Consider the following 20,174-nt stretch of genomic DNA (forward strand, 5'->3'; position numbering starts at 1 on the left):
ATGGCTGTTACACAGAGAAACCCTGTTTAAAAAAAAAAAAAAATCCCCCATCCGTGTGTGTGTGTGTGTGTGTGTGTGTGTGTGTGTGCGCGCTTGCTTGCTTGCTTGCTTGCTTGCTTGCTTGCTTGTGAGTGTAGGTGTTTGTGGATTAGTAGCTTGCTGGAGGCTGTATGTTAGTTAGCCAAGCGACAGAGTGAACTTTAGGCCCCCAACCAAGTCTCATTTGCTTTCTTGTTGTGGTATTAAATCGTTGACCAGACTCTGGGATGTTAAACCTTTCATTTTTTTTTTCTTCTAAAAATCACGTGGTGCTCTTGAACAGAATGAAGATTTCAGAAATCTGGGGTAGAGGTTGTGAGGTTCTACACAATCAGCCCCCGGCACCAACACTAGGATGTGGAATCAAACTAAAACCACTCAAAGGAGAACAAGCATGTGTTTGTTCAGCGCTTGCTTGGCAAGAAAGCCAATCATCATCACTTGTCCTTCCCAGAGGCTCAAAGCAGGCAGGGACATGAGAAGGGTGTATAAAAATAGAAGAAAAAGAAGAGGAAGAAGCAAGGAGGCGGGGCAGTGGCAGCCTCCACCTCTGCCACCCTAGAAATCTGATTGGAGGGTGTTGGCTGGGAAAGCCGGGGGTGGGCTACAAACGTGTGTGATCCGTTTTGACATATTTATATTTCCCGGGTTGATCCAGGAGTGGAAGTGGGGGTAGAAACAGAAGTTGGCTTCCGATTGTTCTGGTGCAATTTCAGCAGAGGTTGTGGTTCGGTTTTCTGCGCTTCCTACGTGTTTCAGAGTTCTCCCATCATGTAAGGTATGGCCATTATGTGTCTGTATACTCTTTCATTCTGACAGTACTCGAAGAACCACCTTAGTCCTCTTATTCTCTCAGTTCTCTTAGTTCTCCCTGACCTTCCAGAAAGCTCCGTGACAGCCGTCAAACCTGATTACCAGTCCCCAGCTTTATGAGGTGCTCCTAAGTTATTCAAAATCTTGCTGATAAAACCATGTGATACGTAGCTTTTGTTGCAATAAGAAAGTGGACTTTCTGGTGTGGCACAATGGACATCGCCAGAAGCCTGGAGGTTGCCCCTTGCAGCTGCTTGTGTTCTAACACAATAACTTGAATCTTGGTGCCTGGTCTCAGCCTTGATCCAGGCTCTCCCCACTTTTCCTGGAAGCTTCCAGGTTAACTCCTGCTGTGCTAAGCAGCCCTGAGGCGCCTTCCTGCGCGCTCTGCTGGAGGCAGCATGGAGTTTGTGGGAAAGCGGCTACTTGTGGCATTTGAAGGCAGCCCTAATCCCAGCCCTTAGTTTCGCTGCCTTCTTTGGGCACTCTCTCTCTACCCGCACCCCTCGGGCCTGGGCTGGCAGGAGGTCTCCAGAGAGAGAGAGAGAGAAGGTACCGGTGCACACTCCCCTCCGGCATTAACTGGGGACTTGGAGTTGATCCAGGAGCAGGCGGTGCGATGGGAGTGAGCGCGCCAGCCGAGCTGGGCTGACCCGTGGACGCGGCCCACCTGCCGCGGGAGCCGGCGCTGCGGCGCGGGGGCTGCGGGGGGCTGCGGGCGGAGGCGGGGAGCCGCGGGCCCCCGAAGCGGGAGCGGCTTGTGGGCTGGAGCTGCACCAGCAGGCGGCCTCCGCCGCGCCCCGCCGCGCGCTGCCCAAGATGGTCAGAGGGTCGGGAGGCGCCCCCACCCCCGCCGGCCGCTAGCCCGGGTCCGCGCCCCGCGCCGCCAGCGAGGTAGGTCGGAGCCCAGCAGCCCGGGGCCGGCCGGAGGGGCGAGCGGGCCGCGCGGGAGACGAGGCCGCGCCGCCCCCCAACCCGCGCGCCCCGGAGCGCAGACAATGGCCGTGCGGTGCGAGCCGGGTGGGAGGGCGGGCGCGGTGGGCCCCGGGAGGCCGTCCACACCTGCGCTCCCGGCCTGGCAGAGGCCGCGGGCACCGGCCAACGGTGGCGCGCGACGCCCCGGAGTCGAACCTTCGCGCCGGGCCCCGGGGCGGGGCGCTCTCCCGGCGGGAACGCGGGCCGGGCCCAGGCGCTAGCGCGGGCTGGAGAGCCTAGCTCGGGCCGGGGCCGCTCTTCTGCTGTCAGCAAGCGGCAGGGCGCAGGGATCCCTGTTCCGAGAGTCTCTCCATCTTGGTGGCTTCTCGGTGGGATTTGAAACCGAGAGAAAATAAATAAATAAAAAAACCGCTGAATTGGGGCCGAGCTGCGGTGGGGTGACCCCCTCGGACACTTGGCCTGCGTGTGAACTCTCAGGAACTCTCAGGACTGGGACAGATCGCAGATAATTAGGTGACTGGGGGTAGTAAGCCAGGATCTCTTAGCAAATGGACAACCGAAAAATTCAGGGGCCTCATATAGGGGGCTCCAAGCTATCTTGAATTTAAATAGATCATCGTATAAATAGTTCAGCACATTTTGCATATGCTGTTTGGGAGGCTGAATTCAGTCTACTTTTGGAATATGCCTGATGCCATAAATGTCTGACGATTGGGATATTGAACATTAATTATTAGAGGTGCTACACAAAACTGAAAACGTTTTTCTTTTTCTTTTTCTTTTTATATCTATTACAGCCATGGCTCTAAAAGGGCAAGAAGATTACATTTATCTTTTCAAGGATTCATCGCATCCAGCGGATTTTCTGGATGCATTCAGAACATTTTATTTGGATGGATTATTTACTGATATTACCCTTCAGTGCCCTTCAGGCATAATTTTCCATTGCCACCGAGTCGTTTTAGCTGCCTGCAGCAATTATTTTAAGGCCATGTTCACGGCTGACATGAAAGAAAAATTTAAAAGTAAAATAAAACTGTTTGGCATCCACCATGATATTTTGGAAGGCCTTGTAAATTATGCATATACTTCCCAAATTGAAATAACTAAAAGAAATGTACAAAGCCTTCTGGAAGCAGCCGACCTGCTGCAGTTTCTCTCGGTAAAGAAGGCCTGTGAGCAGTTTTTGGTCAGGCACCTGGATATTGATAACTGCATCGGGATGCACTCCTTTGCAGAGTTTCATGTGTGTTCAGAACTAGAGAAGGAGTCTCGGAGAATTCTGTGCTCAAGGTTTAAGGAAGTATGGCAACAAGAAGAGTTTCTGGAAATCAGCCTTGAGAAGTTTCTCTTTATCTTGTCCAGGAAGAACCTCAATGTCTGGAAGGAAGAAGCCGTCATAGAGCCCGTCATTAAGTGGACAGCTCATGATGTGGAGAATCGAATTGAGTGCCTGTACAACCTACTAAGCTATATCAACATAGACGTAGACCCAGTGTACTTAAAGACAGCGTTAGGCCTCCAAAGAAGCTGTCTACTAACTGAAAATAAAATACGCTCCCTAATATACAATGCCTTGAATCCCATGCATAAAGAGATTTCCCAGAGGTCCACAGCCACCATGTATATCATTGGAGGCTATTACTGGCATCCTCTATCAGAGGTCCACATATGGGATCCTTTGACAAATGTTTGGATTCAGGGAGCAGAAATACCCGATTATACCAGGGAGAGCTATGGTGTTACATGCTTGGGGCCCAACATTTATGTCACCGGAGGGTACAGGACAGATAACATAGATGCTCTTGACACAGTGTGGATCTATAACAGTGAGGGTGACGAGTGGACAGAGGGCTTGCCGATGCTCAATGCCAGGTATTACCACTGTGCAGTCACGTTGGGGGGCTGTGTCTATGCCCTAGGTGGTTACAGAAAGGGGGCTCCGGCGGAAGAGGCCGAGTTCTACGATCCACTGAAAGAGAAGTGGCTTCCTATCGCAAACATGATCAAAGGTAAGGGTAGCTTTTACTTGCCCGGTGTTTTTACATGCTTGAGGTTAGGCCGCAATCTTCCCTCTTTGAGAGGTAATTTTAGGAAGTTTGTATCACACTGAGATATTCTTGAGGAACTACAGTAGCTTATGCAAGTAATTTGGCCCAGCATTGTCTGGGTAAAAACAGTCTCCAGCTTGTCTAGACTTCAAGCTGCACAAAAGAACTCGTCAGTAGAGTGCATGCCTTCCACACGCTAAGCCTGGGTTTCATCCTCAGCATCATATAAACTGGGCCTGTGGCTCATGCCTATGACCGATCACTCAGGAAACAGAGACAAGGCAATCAGAAGTTCTGGTTCATTCTCGGCCACATAGGGAGTTCAAGGCCAGTCTGAGCTATGTAAGACTCCATCTTAAAAAAATTTTTTTTTAATTAAATGGAGTAAAGTGTTTTACTATTTTTAAAAACATGTTGTTCAGGTTAGAACAGAAAGGTAATTTGTGTGAAGGAAATAGTATAATTCACTTTCCCTCCTTACATCATCCTTCTAGATCTTACTTCAAGTCTTAATTTGTATCCAGCTTAGTTTTGTTAATTCATGGTTTTGTTTTTTAAAGCCCGTCTAGCTCAGTTGGTAAAGCATGAGACTCTTAATCTCAGGGTTGTGGGTTCGGGCCCCACGTTGTGTGCCACATAATGGGAGAAATCCATGGAGTCTATTTAATGAACAAAGTAATTTATTTGGGGGTTAACTCACTACCGTGGGAGATTTATCGTAGGGTCTGGGAAAGCTGAGCTATATCCCATGCTGATTTGCCTGGTCTAAGATCTCAACATCCAATACCACGAGGAGGTGAAGAGGGGACTGCTTTGTACGTGCATCCCAGGTCTTATGGGTCCTCAGCGGCCACGCCACAGGGGCAGGTACTTCAAGGTCATAGGTGGAACAGCTACCCACTATATTGCTCTTAAAATGTTTTTCAATTCTGCTTTGTTTTTGTTTTTTAATTTAATTTTATTTTTTGAGACGGGGTCTCACTATGTAGCCATGGCTGGCCTGGAACTTGCTATATACATCAAGCTGGCCTCAAATTCAGAGATCCACCTGCCCCTGCCTCCCAAGAGCTGGGATTAAAGGTGCAGCCACCACACCTGGCATCGATCTACTTTTTAATATCCAGCTTTTCCCTCTTAGAATATACTGATCATCTCTATGAGGTCTTTCACTAAAACTTCAGAATATAACACTACATTCTCCCGAGAACTAGAGACACACAGCCTGTGCTTTTGTGATGCAGGCTTTCTCCAAATAAAGGAAGGGCAGAGATGAAGTTGTCTTACTTCCTGTGGCCCACAGAGCCAAGCACACTGAATCCCAGTGTCTGCCTGATAAACACTGTATTTGGTGAGATTATTTAGCCTTGCTCTTCTTCCCTCCGGCTGGGGGGATAAAAGTTCTTAAAAACAAAACAAAATAACCAGCTGGTAGATTCTTAACAAACTGGTGTCATTTTGTCCCAAATGTTTCTTCCCAGGCCTTTCTGTTTCTTTTTTAACACAGTGAGGGTGTGGGAATGTGACCTGGACTAGAAATTGACCTGATGTGATCCTTGGATGACAAGCCCGAAGCTTAGAGGCAGATGGTCTTGTGATCATACACTGCTTCTGTAGCTAAGCTGCCTGGGTCCCAGCTCTGACTTTTCTCTGCTGAACTTGGAGGAGTGATTCAACAACCCCTCTGCCCCGTTTTGCCATCTGTCTGACAGGGAGGGCGGCATTAGCCAGCTGCCGGTCTTGAGAAAACTAAAGACCCCTGTGCTTATAGACCACATGGAGCAGAGCGTGGCGCTCAGGAAGCCTCGGTATTGGGTCTGCTTTTCACAGGCAGCTACCTGTGTGGGTGAGTGGGAGAAGGTAACAGCGTGTTGCTGTCTAGGTTTTGGCTTTGCCTGGTTGTACCTAGGGCTTACTGATTGAGAGGCTGATCCTGAATGTTCTGACTCCTCTCCTGCAGAAGAAACCAGCCAGGTTCAAGTATGTTAGCAGCAGTTATAAACCTGCTGGTATTATTGTTTTTTATTTCTCGGTGATAACAACTTCAAAGATTTTATAGATAATACATCTTTGAGTATGGAAATTTGTTGCTCTATTGAAAATTTGAAGAGTTATATTTGAAACAGTGCTTGCTGGGGGTGAGGGTGGGGTGGGGTAACTAGCCCTGTGTAGCTACCGGGAAAGAAAGCCCTATGCTTTTACCTTAGCCTTGGTGGTATGGGAGGTCTCCGTACTCCGTCATCCTTCCCCAGATGCCAGTTGGCTTTTGAAATCACAGAGATTTGCTCTTTTGTTTATTTTTTGAGACAGTGTCTTGCTGTGGAAGCCCAGGCTGTCCACAAACCCCCAATCTTCCAGCCTCAGCCTCCCAGATGCTGGGATTATGAGCGTGAGCCACAGGCAAGGGCAGAGGTGTATTACTTTCGTTTGAGAACTTTGTTTCTAGCTGGCTAGCCCAGGGAAGGGCAAGGTAACGGCTCGGCTCCAGTTTGTGCGGCCCTAATTTGTACTGTTCTGATGGGTGGGCATAGACTAACATTTTAGTTTCCCATTTTCCAGTAGAAAGAATAATGTTAGGTTTTCTCAGTTGATTTTACTTGCAGTCTGAAGTGAAGTAACACCTTTTCTAGTAAGATAAACATCATTTGAGTAGAGTCCAATTTCAGTTTCATTTCCTTTTGGGGGAGGGCATCTAGGGATGTGATGTACAGAGGAGAAATAAGCCTTTGGCTTCTTTGGGACCCCTAGGTCTTTCTTTTTCATCACAACGACCTTGCTTGTAAACCCACTTTTACTTAGAAGTAGAGACCAGCAAGGAGATTCAACTGCGCCAGGTACATGTAACAGTGTTAGTCAAAGTTGGCGGAAAGACTTCAAACTGCCTGTTTTCAACTAAAGAGAGCCTCCCTTCTTACCCGGCTGAACCTGTTTCCGCCTCCTCACTTTTCCGTGGCACCAGAGTCTCCCAGTTTTCCAAGTTCAGGACTTCAGAATCCGCCTGGTTTGTCTTGTCATGGAAGCCTGTCTGTTTGACCCATCTCTCACCTCTGCCCTTCCCGTCACACCCAAAGCACCTTCTAAGTCTGCCTGGCCCTTGATAATCCTTTTGTGAGTCGTACCTACATCTTTTCTGAGTCCTCTCCTTCCTTTTTAGTCCCTTCCTGCCTCTGTTTATAAACCTGAAATGTCCTGCTGAACGAAGCCAGGCATCTAGCTTCAGCTTACATTCCGTCCTAATTCTCCTGTGCTGACTCCCATTGTGCTAGCCTGCTTGACGTTGCCTAATAAGCCTCTGTGGGGCTTTCCTCTGCGTAGAGCTGCTTCGCCTTCCTCTGCTTGCCAAAGTCCTGACCACCAGGCCCAGGGCAAGTCATGTCACCCCTGCTGTGATTTTTCCAGTCAAAAGCAATGTCTCTTTGATCTGACCAATAATGTTAGCATCTCTCTCTCTTTCTCTTTATGGTATTTCCCCCTTACTATAAGTGTTCTAATTATTTGTACTCCTAAAAGAGCAAGAGAAGCCTTCATTTTTCACTTTTACCCCTGAGCACCTAACACAGTGCTTTGCATTTACCATCAATAACAACAGAAACAGTAACAGATTGGTGTTTATTTCAGAAAAGCATGAACGAGCTAAGCTGTGATTTCACTTGACATCCAGGTGTGGGAAATGCTACTGCCTGTGTCCTACATGAAGTCATCTATGTCATTGGCGGCCACTGTGGCTACAGAGGAAGCTGCACCTATGACAAGGTGCAGAGCTACAACTCAGACATCAACGAGTGGAGCCTTATCACTGCCAGTCCACACCCAGGTAATAAAAGCCCTGTTTCAAGCATACAACTGTTGTCTTTAGGACGGTCGGTCGGGACGGTGCAGAGAGATGAAAGTCGGGCAAGTGTTTCTTCCTCTTTAGAAGCATGTTCACTCTGCATTGCAAGGACTATTAAACACCTGTTCCTAGATATGCAGAGCCCTGTGCGCTACCTTGACAGTCATAAAGGAAAGTGTTGTCTATCAAAGAAATGCTTGCTTCTGTGGTGTGTGAGTGAGTGTGTGTGTGTGTGTGTGTGTGTGTGTGTGTGTGCGCGCGCGCGCGTGCACACGCGCGAAGATGGCATCACCACCTTATTTTTTGAGACAGGGTCTCTCTCTGAACCTGGAGCTTACCTATTTGGCTAGACTGGCTGTCTAGCAAGCCCCTAAGGTTATCCTATCTCTACATTTCCATCGCTGGGATTTTAGGCATACATTGTTGAGCTCAGCATTTTATAGGAATGCTGGAGGTTTGAACTCAGGTCTGAACTCATGCTTGTATGTCAGGCACTTTATCAAATGAGCTAGCTCCTAGGCCCCCTTTTGCTGTCTTTTATTCTTAACCTATTACAGAGGCTTGGGAGTGATAAGAGCATGTGGTTAGCATAGGTTAGGCCCTGGGTTCAGCTCCACTGTGAAAGATGGGATATTTTAGACTGTTACACTTATGCCGTATGTTGAAGAGTTTGCATTTGGATGAATTTATATCATGTCCCCTTGCTATTTTGAAACTTTTTTTTTTTTCAGAGCATCAGGCTTTCAGTGGGTCACTGGAGAGGGAAATTCAAATCTGCAAGCTTGAGATATTTGTGACTAACAGCAATAGCTAACACCACTGAGTGCACACTATGTAGGTCAGGGATTGGCTAAGCACTTCACATTATCTGAAATTCTCACTGAAATTCTGTCCATAGGTATTGTTTATCATTGATTTACATGTTTGGAAACGGAGGGTCGGTAATTTAGAAAAGATGAGTAACTTTTCCAACATCACATTTTGAAAGTGATGGCCCGGGATCCACATCCTGCCAGTCTTGATTCCATCATCTGCGATGTGACCACGGAGTAGCCAGCTTCTGCCAAGTGGAGCAGCCTTTCTTGCTGTCAGCCCGTGTAGCTGCTTCCACCCATTGCACCTGTCGCATCTGCCCTGCATCTGGTGCTGATGAGAGGAAACCAGCTGCAGGTTGCCCTGGCTCTGAAAACGTGGATTGCACAGACATTGGTCTTAGTAGTCCAGACATATTGTCTAGTCTAGATGATACTCCCGTCACTTTCTGTTGCGACCAACAAAGTTGTAATGGAAAGCAATAATAGTAGGTCATTCTGAGTGATAGCTAAGGTTTACTCAGTATTGGCTAGGCACACTATTCCAATAATTTTACATGTATTAATCTGTTTATATTTGTCAATCTTACAATATTGCAATGAAATGCCTGAGGCAACTAACTTAGAAAGGGTTTATTTAGCTCACAGTGTGAGGTTCTTTTCCAAGACTGGGTGCCACCTTTGTGGTCTCTGGTCATCTGGTCTCTGATGAGAGCAGGTAATGGTGATGTCAGAAGCATGTGTTAAAACAGGTAGTTACCTCAGAGAAAGGACTGGCCAGAGTCAAACAGTATTCTTTAGGGACCTCCCGTAATGCCCCAACTTTTTATAACCCATAGCACCTCCTAATATCAATGTCCTGGGGACTAAGTATTTATATATAGTCCTTTGGGGGACACTACCCATATTCAAACCACAGCGCTATATATTTATTTGGTGTGTTTGTGTGTGGTGTGCATGCTCGTTTGTGGGGTATGTGTGTTCACACTGTGTACAAGCACACTAAACATACATGTGAAGGCCTGAGATGGATCTCCTTGATTGCTGTCCACCTTATGTATTGCGGTAGAGTCTCCCAATGAACCCAGAGCTCACTATTTGGATTAGTCTAGCTTACGCTGGGGAATGCCCTTCTCTCTGTCCTCTGCAGGGTTAGGGTTAGGGGTTGGGGTTCTAGAGTTCTGAACTCTGGTCCTCATGCATGGTGTCTTATGTTTTTATTGCTGTGAAGAGACACCATGACAATGGCAACTCTTATATGGAAAACATTTAATTGGGATGATGGCTTACAGTTCAGAAATTGTTCATTATCATCATGACGCAGAGCATGGTGGCGTGCAGGCAGATGTGGTGCTGGAGCTGAGAGTGCTACATCTTGCAGGCCACAGGAAGTCAACTGTCAGTTCCACTGAGGGAAGCTTGAGCAAAAGAGACTTCAAAGCCCACTCCCACAGTGACACACTTCCTCCAACAAGGCCACAACTCCTGATAGTGCCACTCCCTTTGGGGGCCATTTTCTTTCAAACCACCACACGTGGGAAGCATTTAACCTGCTGAGCCACATTGCCATATTTAAACCTTCTAGTAATCCTGTGAGCTGGAGAGGTACTGTTGTTAACTGGTTTAACAGGTGGTTGAAGTGGTGACATTAAATGCATTACTCAAAGTCAGCCATCTAGAATGTTTGTTAGAAATGAGGGTCAGCCCAGGTAGCCTGGCCTGGGGCCCACGGTCTCCACTGTTACCTTAGTTTGAACACCATGTTAAAACCTGAGTCCCATGTTAATCTGCTTATTTTGTGGTCTGACTTATCTTTCCAACAAAATCCAATACATGAAAAATCAGATTTACAATTTAGAAAAAAATGATGGGTGATGGTGGCAGAAGCCTTTGATCCCAGCATTTAGGAGGCAGAAGCTGGTGAATCTCTGAGTTTGAGACTACCCTGATCTACAAGAGTGAGTTCCAAGACAGTCAGAGCTACAAAAGAAACCCTGTCTTGAAACAAAACAAAACAAAACAAACCCCAAGATTTAGAAAAAAAAATAGAATAAACAACAAAAACAATTAGAAAAGTTATTTACATTAATATATTTAATATGCATTATACAGGGGGATCACTTTAAAAATAAGTGTTCTAGGACTAGAGAGATAGCTCAGAGGTTAAGAGTGTTGCTGCCCTTGCAGAGGACCGAGGTTTAGTATCCATTACCCACATGATGGCTCATTAGTCCACTTCTGACCTCTGTGGGCACCAGCCATGCACAAGGTCCACATATGTACATACATGCAGACACTTACACATAGAGACAAATATACAAATATTTATTTTTTAATTAAAAAAAATAAAAAAGCGAGCTGGCCGGTGGTGGTGCACACCTTTAATCCCAGCACTCAGGAGGCAGAGGCAGGTTGGATCTCTGTGAGTTCGAGGCCAGCCTGGGCTACAGAGTGAGTTCCAGGACAGGCTCCAAAGCTACACAGAGAAACCCTGTCTCAAAAAACCAAAAATAAATAAATAAGTGTCCCACAAAGTCAATGAGTTGCATATGGCTTATTAGCTACTTGAAAAAGAGTCTAAGAGGCAGTGTTACTCAAGTCTAGTGTTAGAAGGCACACGAAATTGAAAAACAGTCCAGAAAGGACGGCATAAACTAATAGAAACCTCCAACTGTAGCTGTGAAGTTTTAATCTATATTAAGCTTTTCCTGATGCGGTATTTTTTAAAGATACTAATTAGCACCTTGCACAGTATGTCCTATTTGGCTGCCACAGTGCTTCAACTATTTTTGAGTTGGCTCATTACCAGAATTTAAAATTCAGAAGATTTCAAACAAAAACCATGGTTTGGAGCCTTTAAGAAACAAGTGGTAAGCTCTGGCAACACGACGGTATCCCCTCCTGGCAGCAGCGGTGAAAGCCGGGGGGTAGCTGTCCTGGTCAGATGAGGCTTATGTTTTTCATCTCACGAGGATGCTTCCAATTCTGGTCACATCCCAGACCAAAGGACTTGGTGTGTTGTTTTTCTTCTCCCTGGCCTGCTTCATATCATGGTAGTTGGAAGAACCAGCGGGAGGAGAGAAACAAAATTAAAACACTATGACAGTCTAGGTGAGGTAGGCCCCTTTGGAGGAGAGGGCCCTGGTGCCCACAGCAGCCTTCTTCCGGGGGACGCCTTTCATGATGGCTGAGTGTGATAGCCATAGGCCTCAGTAACTTGGATCTATGCTTCTCCCACTTGTGTCTCTGACTAGACTGGCAATGTGAGAGAGGCTAGCCAGTCCATCCTCTGAAGCAAGTGTAGCAGCTGACACATGGGGTGGCCTGTCCTTAGCCACAAGGTTGCGGAAACCTTGGCAGGCCTACACCAGTTACTGAGTATAATGTCCCATCAGGAGGAGGACTCGACTGCCGTCATCTGGGAAGCTGATAGGTGTCAAGATGAATGTCAGTGAAGAGCTCCATAGGTTAGACAGCTCCCAGAAAGATGTGGTGTGAGGGTGGGCTGCTCCTTGTCATCATGCGGAGCCGGCTTAGGATTACCATTAATGATGGTTATCCCCGAGGGCTAATGGCCGAGCAGCAGGAACAGGCCAGCTGAGCCAGATGACAGGGATTGGATTTTAAGCCTCAGTGTACAGCACGAGTATGACAGGATCAAAATGTCACCATGTCTCTGTTTTTGTGTTCTCAATTACGGAGCTACTGTACCCAAAGTATGATAGCCCCTTTGTTATCAGGATTCAAATTTTGCTCTTTCCTTTTTTTTTCTTCCTTCTACAAAGAATATGGACTGTGCTCAGTTCCATTTGAAAACAAGCTCTACTTGGTTGGTGGACAAACTACAATCACAGAGTGCTATGACCCGGAACAAAATGAGTGGAGAGAGACGGCGCCCATGATGGAGAGGAGGATGGAGTGCGGGGCTGTCATCATGAATGGGTGCATCTATGTCACCGGAGGGTACTCCTACTCAAAGGGGACGTATCTCCAGAGTATTGAGAAATACGACCCAGATCTTAATAAGTGGGAAATAGTGGGCAATCTCCCGAGTGCGATGCGTTCTCATGGATGCGTCTGTGTGTATAATGTCTGATTGAGTCCACAGGACTAACCAGGTCATCACTTGGGGCATAGTAAAAAGAATGCAGAGTTTGGGGTGGCTTGCCGTCATTGTGGTTCGGCACATGCTAGGCCATTGGAGATTTTTAATTCTAACCTTGCACGACTCCCAGGTCCAGGGATTAATGGGAATAACATAAGAAAAATGTTATGTATGTATGTATACAATTCAGTTAAGAGAGCTAACCCCTTCTAGAGTCTCTGGAGTATTTGACACGTGGTAAAGGCGAAATACCTTTGTAGTGAATCTTTCCTTCCTGGTAGCATCAACACTGGGTAAAAGTCAAAATCATTCATTCTATGTAATGAAATGTCTGTTAAGAGCCTATAATATAGCTGGGCAGTGGTGGCGCATGCCTTTAATCCCAGCCCTTGGGAGGCAGAGGCAGGCAGATGAGTTCAAGGACATCAAGGCCAGCCTGGTCTACATAGCAAGTTCTAGGCCAGTCAAGACTACAGTGAGAACCTGTCTTTAAGAGCCTATGATGTACCTGTGTATATTACAGGTCTCTAGCTGGCAGGAATTTGAAATGTAAAGAGGGAACCGTCTCTACCTCTACAAAACCAACACTTCAAATGTTGCCCTTTAGAATTACTCAGAATGTGGATTTACTCACTGTCTTTTTCCTTTGTGGTGTATATAATTTATTGCTAGTATTCTTTATTTACTATCAGAGCTACACTGAACACTGTACAAATGATTGTTCAAAGAGTTTACAACTCAACTTAAAAGAATTGCAAATCTAAAAAAATCACAGAGAAAATAGTCAAATATTTGCTGATGCTAAGGACTATGTTTAATTTTTAGCTTGGGTGTAAATTGCTAGTTTAGGTATCAGGCTTAAGCATGTTGACAAATCCTCTTTATAGTTAAATGCCTGCGCATAAAGTTGACTTCCACAGCCAGAAAGCATGCAGAGCAGTGATGATGCAGTAGAAAATGCACTGATGAGAAGAATTTGCCTTCATTTGCTGGCACTGCCATAACCAGACTTTGTGACTTTATTCTCTGAACCCATCTGTGACTAGAGCTTCTTGACCCATGGACACTGGCACTTTGAGACATAGATCTATCTAGATCAAGAACCCCTCAACCTTTGAAGCCAGATGAGACCTGGGTGGCCTATGGGCCAGATAAACCCTTTTCTAGCTTGTTCTATGTGCAGGCACTTCCCAAATGTGCTGTAACTTAAGAAGGGGGAGGGAGGCAACTGATTCATCCAAACACCAGTGAGCGCGAGGCCATCTACTCCGCGCTAGGTTGCTTTTATTGTTTTGTTTTGTTTTTTAAGAGATAATACTTGTTTTTTTACTTTAAATAAAACTACTTCTGATTGAAAAAAAAACTTTTAAGAAGACTATTTAATACTCACGTGAGATAGCATTTTAAATAGATACAACCCTTTGGAGTTGCTATACGGTACTTTTTTTATAAAGAGTCATAAAAGTGACCATACTGGGTTAGTGAGATGACTCAGTGGGTAAATGTGCTTACTTCACAGGCCTGAGACCCACATCTCAGAACCCACTGTGGAAGGAGAGCATGAACTCCCGAAAGCTGTCCTCTGCCTTCCATGTGTGCTGTGTGTGCCACATGTGTGCATACGCACACGCGCGCGCGCTCTCACACACACATACACACACACACACAAAGTAGAAGTAAATTTAAAAATTTTAAATGAGCCGGGCGGTGGTGGCGCACGCCTTTAATCCCAGCACTCGGGAGGCAGAGCCAGGCGGATCTCTGTGAGTTCAAGGCCAGCCTGGGCTACCAAGTGAGTTCCAGGAGAGGCACAAAGCTACACAGAGAAACCCTGTCTCGAAAAACCAAAAAAAAAAAAAAAAAAAAAAAAAAAAATTTTAAATGACTATATCCTTTGCCCCATGAGCTCCCATTATTTTTAAACTAAAGAATGATTAAAAAATTGTAAATGCATGAGAATGTTTATGTCTGCACTCTAAATCTATATGTGAAAGAGAGCGTGCTAATGAAATAATGGTGTATACTGCCCTGAGAATAACTATTTGGAAGACTGTAGAAGTATGATGTGTCTATGCTAAGTAAAATAAGCACAATGCAAAACAGTATTCACACTAGGACTGTCACTGTAAAGCCTTTATGCATGTGGATGGTAATGTGCTAAATAAATTCAAGGTGTTAGTGTAAGGAGATGTGGAATGGTTTTAAATTTATTGAATTTTTTCTTTGTATTTTCAATAAAAATATATAAGTCACTGTATATGTGGTGAAGACTGCTTAAGTTTGAGCCAACTGGGTTAAAGCAGTCTGAATCGATGAAATAAATTATATCACGTTAAAATCTGTAATTTTTTTTTTCTTTTTTGGTTTTTCGAGACAGGGTTTCTCTGTGTAGCTCTGACTGTCCTGGAACTCACTCTGTAGACCAAGCTGGCCTCGAACTCACAGAGATCCACCTGCCCTTGCCTCCAAGTGCTGGGATTAAAGTCGTGTGCCACTGCACCCTGGCTCAATGTGTTTGAATTTAAAAGCCATTACTTTGAGAAGGCAGACACCATTTACATTTGCAGAAATGATTTTACCCAATTTTTTAAAGTTGCCGTTTCTCACAGGCTTTATTCTTGATCATTTAGCAGAACCATAGGACAGTGAACATCTAGGGTACTTGCTGCTTAAAGACATAATGGCCCTTGTTTGCATATCCATGTCAGTATGTCCCATTTCTCTGAGTGTTTGTATTTTCCCAGTATTCATATATCAAAGCTGTAGCCCTCAGTGTATTTGAAACAGGACAAATACTCTGGAAGTATTTACAGTTATGTGATATCCTGAATATAGGCCTTCATCAGGTAGGCAAGTGTCTTTACAAGTCGTTAGAAGACCTGCACCCCCTCCCTCATGCCTCACTATTTACCTGAACTTGGTGGCCATTTCTTCCAGCCTCTGGTCCTTTGGAAAGTACTGCGGTCACCTGGTCTCTGGTATGTTGCTATGGCAGCCTGAGTTGACTGATGCAGCTTACAAAGGAGAGGGCTCTTTATATGACAGGATGGAGGTGCCAGATCAGCAAGAGGCAGACAACTCTCTCACCCTGTCACATGTCACCACCACCATCTGTTTTATCTGAAACTTGCTGGGGGGGGGGGCATGCCTTTAATCCCAGCACTCAGGAGGCAGAGGCAGGTGGATCTCTGAGTTTGAGGCCAGCCTGGTCAGACAAAAAAAAATCTCTAGGGGGCGGGAGGAGGGAGGACAGGGGAATCTGTGGTTAGTATGTAAAATGCATAGAAAACCTAATAATAATAATAATAATAATAATAATAATAATAATAGAAAAAAATCTCTAAAACTCAGAAAGTCAGCCTGTTTCTTAGGTAACAGAAACACAGCATAGTTCCTACCTCAGAGAAGTCTTCCCAAAGATCAAATCTGCTGATCTCTAGCTCCCTCCCTCTGTGACATACATAGCATCCCATCCCTGGTCAGGGAGTCTGGAGCCATGGCTGGCCAAGATCTCTGTTAATTTGATTGACAAGGGCTGAGAGAAGATGCCATAGTGGCTAAAAATGAAAATGATAATGTCTCAGAGCCTAGATTTCTTGCAGACCCATCCCCACCTTCTTCAGTGTGGCTGTGTTAGCCTTTTTTGCTTTGAGCTGGGATTCTGACTTTTTTTTATATTGTTGTTGTTTTTGAGACAAGGTTTCTTTGTGTTGTTTTGGTACCTGTTCTGGAACTCACTCTGTAGGCCAGGCTGGCCTTGAACTCACAGAGATCTGCCTGGCTCTGCCCCCTGAGTGCTGGGATTAATGATGTGTGCCACCACCGCCCTGCAGATTCTGACTTTTAGAACCAAAAAAAGCATAGACTAGTATCAAAAAGGTTTGTCTATGTGGAGCTCAGTGGTGGAGTCCTTACTTATCATTTGTGAGGCTCTGAATTCAATCTCTAACACCTCCCAAAATTAGAAATGTACAATTCAATGATATATACTATATTAAAGGGAGGGGGACTCTGCCTGTTTTTTTAAATTTAAATATTTTTGGAAAGTATTGTTTTTTGTGCTACAACAGTGTGGTGGTTTGAGTAAGAATGGCTCCTGTGGGCTCATAGTATTTCAGGGAGTCACACTACTTGAACAGTTAGGAAGTGTGGCCTTACTGGGGGAAGAGAGGGTGGACCCTGAGGTCTCAAAAGCCCAGGCCAACCCCAGTCTCTCTCTTCTTGCTGCCTGTGGATCTGGATGTAGAACTCTCAGCTACCTCTCCAGCACCACGTCTGCCTGCGTGCCGCCATGCTCCCCGCCATGATGAAAATGGACTAAAGCTCTGGAACTGTAAGCAAGCCCCAATTAGATGCTTTCTTTTTACAAAAGTTGCTGTGGTCATGGGGTCTCTTTACAGCAATAGAAACCCTAACGGAGACAAACAGACTACAAATTTAGTAGTAGTCTTAAAACAATAAATTACTGGGCCAGTGACAAGGTGGCTCAGCTGGTGAAGACACTTGCTCCCAAACCTAACAACCAGAGTTGGGTTCCAGGGACCCACATAGTGGGAGCAAAGAGCCTACTCTCACAAGTTGTCCTCTGACCTTTGCATATACACACTGGCCCATGCATGTTCACACATATAAACATGCACGCAAGTAAATAAGTAAATTAAAAAAAAAAATCAAGGGTGGGCTATTCATGTTTAATCTCAGCATTCCGGAGACTGGCAGGCCAACTTGAGTTCTAGGCTGGCCAGCAATGCAGAGTGAGACCCTGTCTCTAACAAAATAAAAAACAATAAAAATATTAATGACTGACTCACTGTGTCAATGTTAGCAACCTTTAAAAAATTATTTTATGCTGGGCAGTGGTTGTACACACCTTTAATCTCAGCACTCAGGAGGCAGAGGCCAGCCTGGTCTCCAGAGTGAGTTTCAGGACAGCCAAGGCTACAACAGAGAAACCCTGTCTTGAAAAAAAAAATTATTTTACATGGAGGTCTTATTATGAAGCCTAGGCTAGCCTCACACTCAAGATCTTTTCATCGCTGTCTCACAAAGAGAATCACAGGTGTGAGCCACCAGGTATGAACTGGCCCTGCCATCTAACCCAATATATTCACAGCTTCCAGGCATTAGGACACTGGCATTTTTAAGGAGCATTAGATAAAATACTGCCTTCTCCTGACTCTAGCATTCCCTTTGGGTGAATTTATCTTATGCTTTCTGAAGATATTCTGCTAGAGGGGTTAAAAAAAAAAAAAAAAAGGTCAAAACAAAACATGGGGAGCCGGACACAGTAGAGAAAAAGCTGAAAACATGAATTTCATGTACTACAGTGGACACAAAAATCTCAATGAAACATTCTCATTACGTGGGTGGGGGTGGGGGTGGGGGGTGTCATTATTAGAATGACAGTTGTCATTGAGAACGTGAGTCAGGAACTGTTACCTCTTACTTTGGCCCTGGAAGTCAGAACATAATATTGTCTTTGGAGTTTCGCTGGGATGGAAGCATGCTGCCTAACCCCCGGTGAACACTCTCGTTCTGACTGGCTGCATCCTGAGAGCATTTTGTGCTGCTTGAGAAATCATGCTGTCTCCATGATACTGCCAGTGTCCCAGCTTTTGTCTGAAATCCAAACCAAACCACAAGACAGTACACCTACAAGTACCTACAGAGATTGTTTTTGGGCAAGCTGAAATGCCAGGGCTGTATAGAGCAGGCTTAATTAGTGCAGCCAGTAATTATCCTGCCCCCAGTCTTCACTCACCAGCTTCAATAGGGCCAGCTGGGCGCATGTAATCTGTGAGCATTCAGCAAAACCTGTCAGGCGCTAACTACATCTTTTGTTAGAAAGCCCACAGATAGTCTCTATTTCTAGTTCTTTTCTGGACAGATAGACCAGAAATGTGTTATTTGTAGCTTCCTGAATGTGTCTTGGGTTATTTGTGGCCCTTTGTTTTTGTTGAGACACAAGTCACACTGCCTTCCCAGTCAAGAGATGAGGCCTTTAAGCATGGGCAGCCATTTGAGACCATTTGGATATGGTTATTTTTAAAACTTTATTGTTAAATATAATAGAAATACAGAAATCTGTGTATATCAGTTATTTTTCTTAAAGGTTGGAAGAACCCCTGCTGACAGAGGAGAAGGACTTCTGTCGTTTCATGGCTATAGGCTGTCATGATGGGAGAAGCAGAGGGGCAGGAGCTTGAGGCAGCTGGCGTCTGAGCCAGGCCACATCTCAGGCCTGCCTTCAGTGGCTACTTCCATCAGCCAGACCACACTTCTTGAAGGTTCCACGGTCTCCCAAACAGCGACACCAGCTGGGAGTGGAGTGTCCAAACATGAGTCTGTGGGGGTCATTTGCTCTTCTTGCAGAGGACCAGGGACTGATTCCCAACACTCCCCAGTTGTGGGTACTGGGGATTGACTCAGTCCCTCTGTAAGAGCAGCACTTCCTCTTAACCAATGAATCATCTCTCCAGGCCTTGTAACAGTAGGGCTAAGAGAAAGACGCACTTGGGAAGAAAACCACACCAGGAGTGTGGGCACGGGCCTCTTAAAGGAGAGTCGCCTTCTCCCACTTTTCCGTTTCCTCGTTTACAACATAAGGTTCCATACCGGGTGTTTTGGAAGACCAAACCAACACAAAAGAAAAATAAAATTATTTTGTAGTATCTTTAAGTCAATGTATGAATACAAAGTTGCCAAGAGCATTGGTACATACTTAATCTCAGTACCACGAGGCTGAGCCTTGGAGGACCTCAGGTTTGCTTGCCTGGGCTTTACAGTGAATTCCAGGCCAGCCTGGGCTGACTAGTGAGACCTTGTCTCAAACAAACTAAAAAAACAACAGCAATAAAGTTGTGCTGTTGAGATGGTCAAAGGTACATGCTGCCAGCCTTAGTTCAGTCCCAGAACCTGCACGATGAAAGGAGAGAACTGACTCCTGGGAACTGTTCTCTGAATGATGTAAGCATGCATGTACACACACACACACACACACACACACACACACACACACACACACACTCAGAGTTACTGGTTTTAAACCTCTTTTTTTTTTTTTGAAATGGGGCTCACAATAATTCCAGACTGGTTCTGGTTTTGAACTCCTGAGCTCAAGGAATTCTCCCACATTAGCCTCCAAAGTTACTGGGACTCAGGTGTGATCACTTTCCCCAAATTACAGAAGTAAACCTTATTTTTCAGCCTGAAAGAGAAAGTAGCTGTACGGAGACCTGGCTCATTTGGTAGCATACTTGCCCAGCCTGCACAATACCTTGGCCTTTTTCCCCCCTGCGTTAAAATAGGCATAGTAGCGCATCCAGGAGGTAGAAGCTGGGGGAAGAGAAGCTCAGAGTCATCCTTGACTACATAGAGAGTTTGAGGCCAGCCTGGGCTACATGAGAAAATGCCAAAGAAAAGAAAAAAAATGAGGAAGACAAAGTGATGAGTCATCACCTGTATCTCCTCAGCAAAAAGGCGGCTCTTGGAGGTTTGGAGCAAGGATGGCACAGGGTTCAGAAGCACCACACATGCAAACATTTCTTCAGCCTCACCAAAGTCAGTGGACAATTGGCGTAGGGAAGGTT

General features: G+C 45.5%; 1 protein-coding gene across 1 annotated transcript; it reads left to right on the forward strand.

The window, feature by feature from the left end:
* The first annotated feature begins 695 nt into the window (after positions 1-695).
* On the forward strand, positions 696-12,991 carry Klhl23 (kelch like family member 23). Its single transcript, XM_059260637.1, has 4 exons — positions 696-817; positions 2,586-3,800; positions 7,498-7,650; positions 12,266-12,991. The coding sequence occupies exons 2-4, from the start codon at positions 2,588-2,590 to the stop codon at positions 12,574-12,576; spliced, it is 1,677 nt and encodes a 558-aa protein (XP_059116620.1). The 5' UTR covers positions 696-817; positions 2,586-2,587; the 3' UTR covers positions 12,577-12,991.
* The last annotated feature ends 7,183 nt before the right edge of the window (positions 12,992-20,174 follow it).

Source organism: Peromyscus eremicus, chromosome 4, assembly GCF_949786415.1.
Source record: "Peromyscus eremicus chromosome 4, PerEre_H2_v1, whole genome shotgun sequence".
Taxonomy (NCBI): Eukaryota; Metazoa; Chordata; class Mammalia; order Rodentia; family Cricetidae; genus Peromyscus; species Peromyscus eremicus.

What these genes read in the sequence shown, in the direction of transcription:
- Klhl23 (XM_059260637.1), top strand. Translation starts at nt 2,588, where the DNA reads ATGGCTCTAAAAGGGCAAGAAGATTACATTTATCTTTTCAAGGATTCA. An exon ending in TATCGCAAACATGATCAAAG is followed by an intron (nt 3,801 to 7,497) that starts GTAAGGGTAGCT and finishes CTTGACATCCAG; the next exon opens with GTGTGGGAAATGCTACTGCC. An exon ending in CACTGCCAGTCCACACCCAG is followed by an intron (nt 7,651 to 12,265) that starts GTAATAAAAGCC and finishes CCTTCTACAAAG; the next exon opens with AATATGGACTGTGCTCAGTT.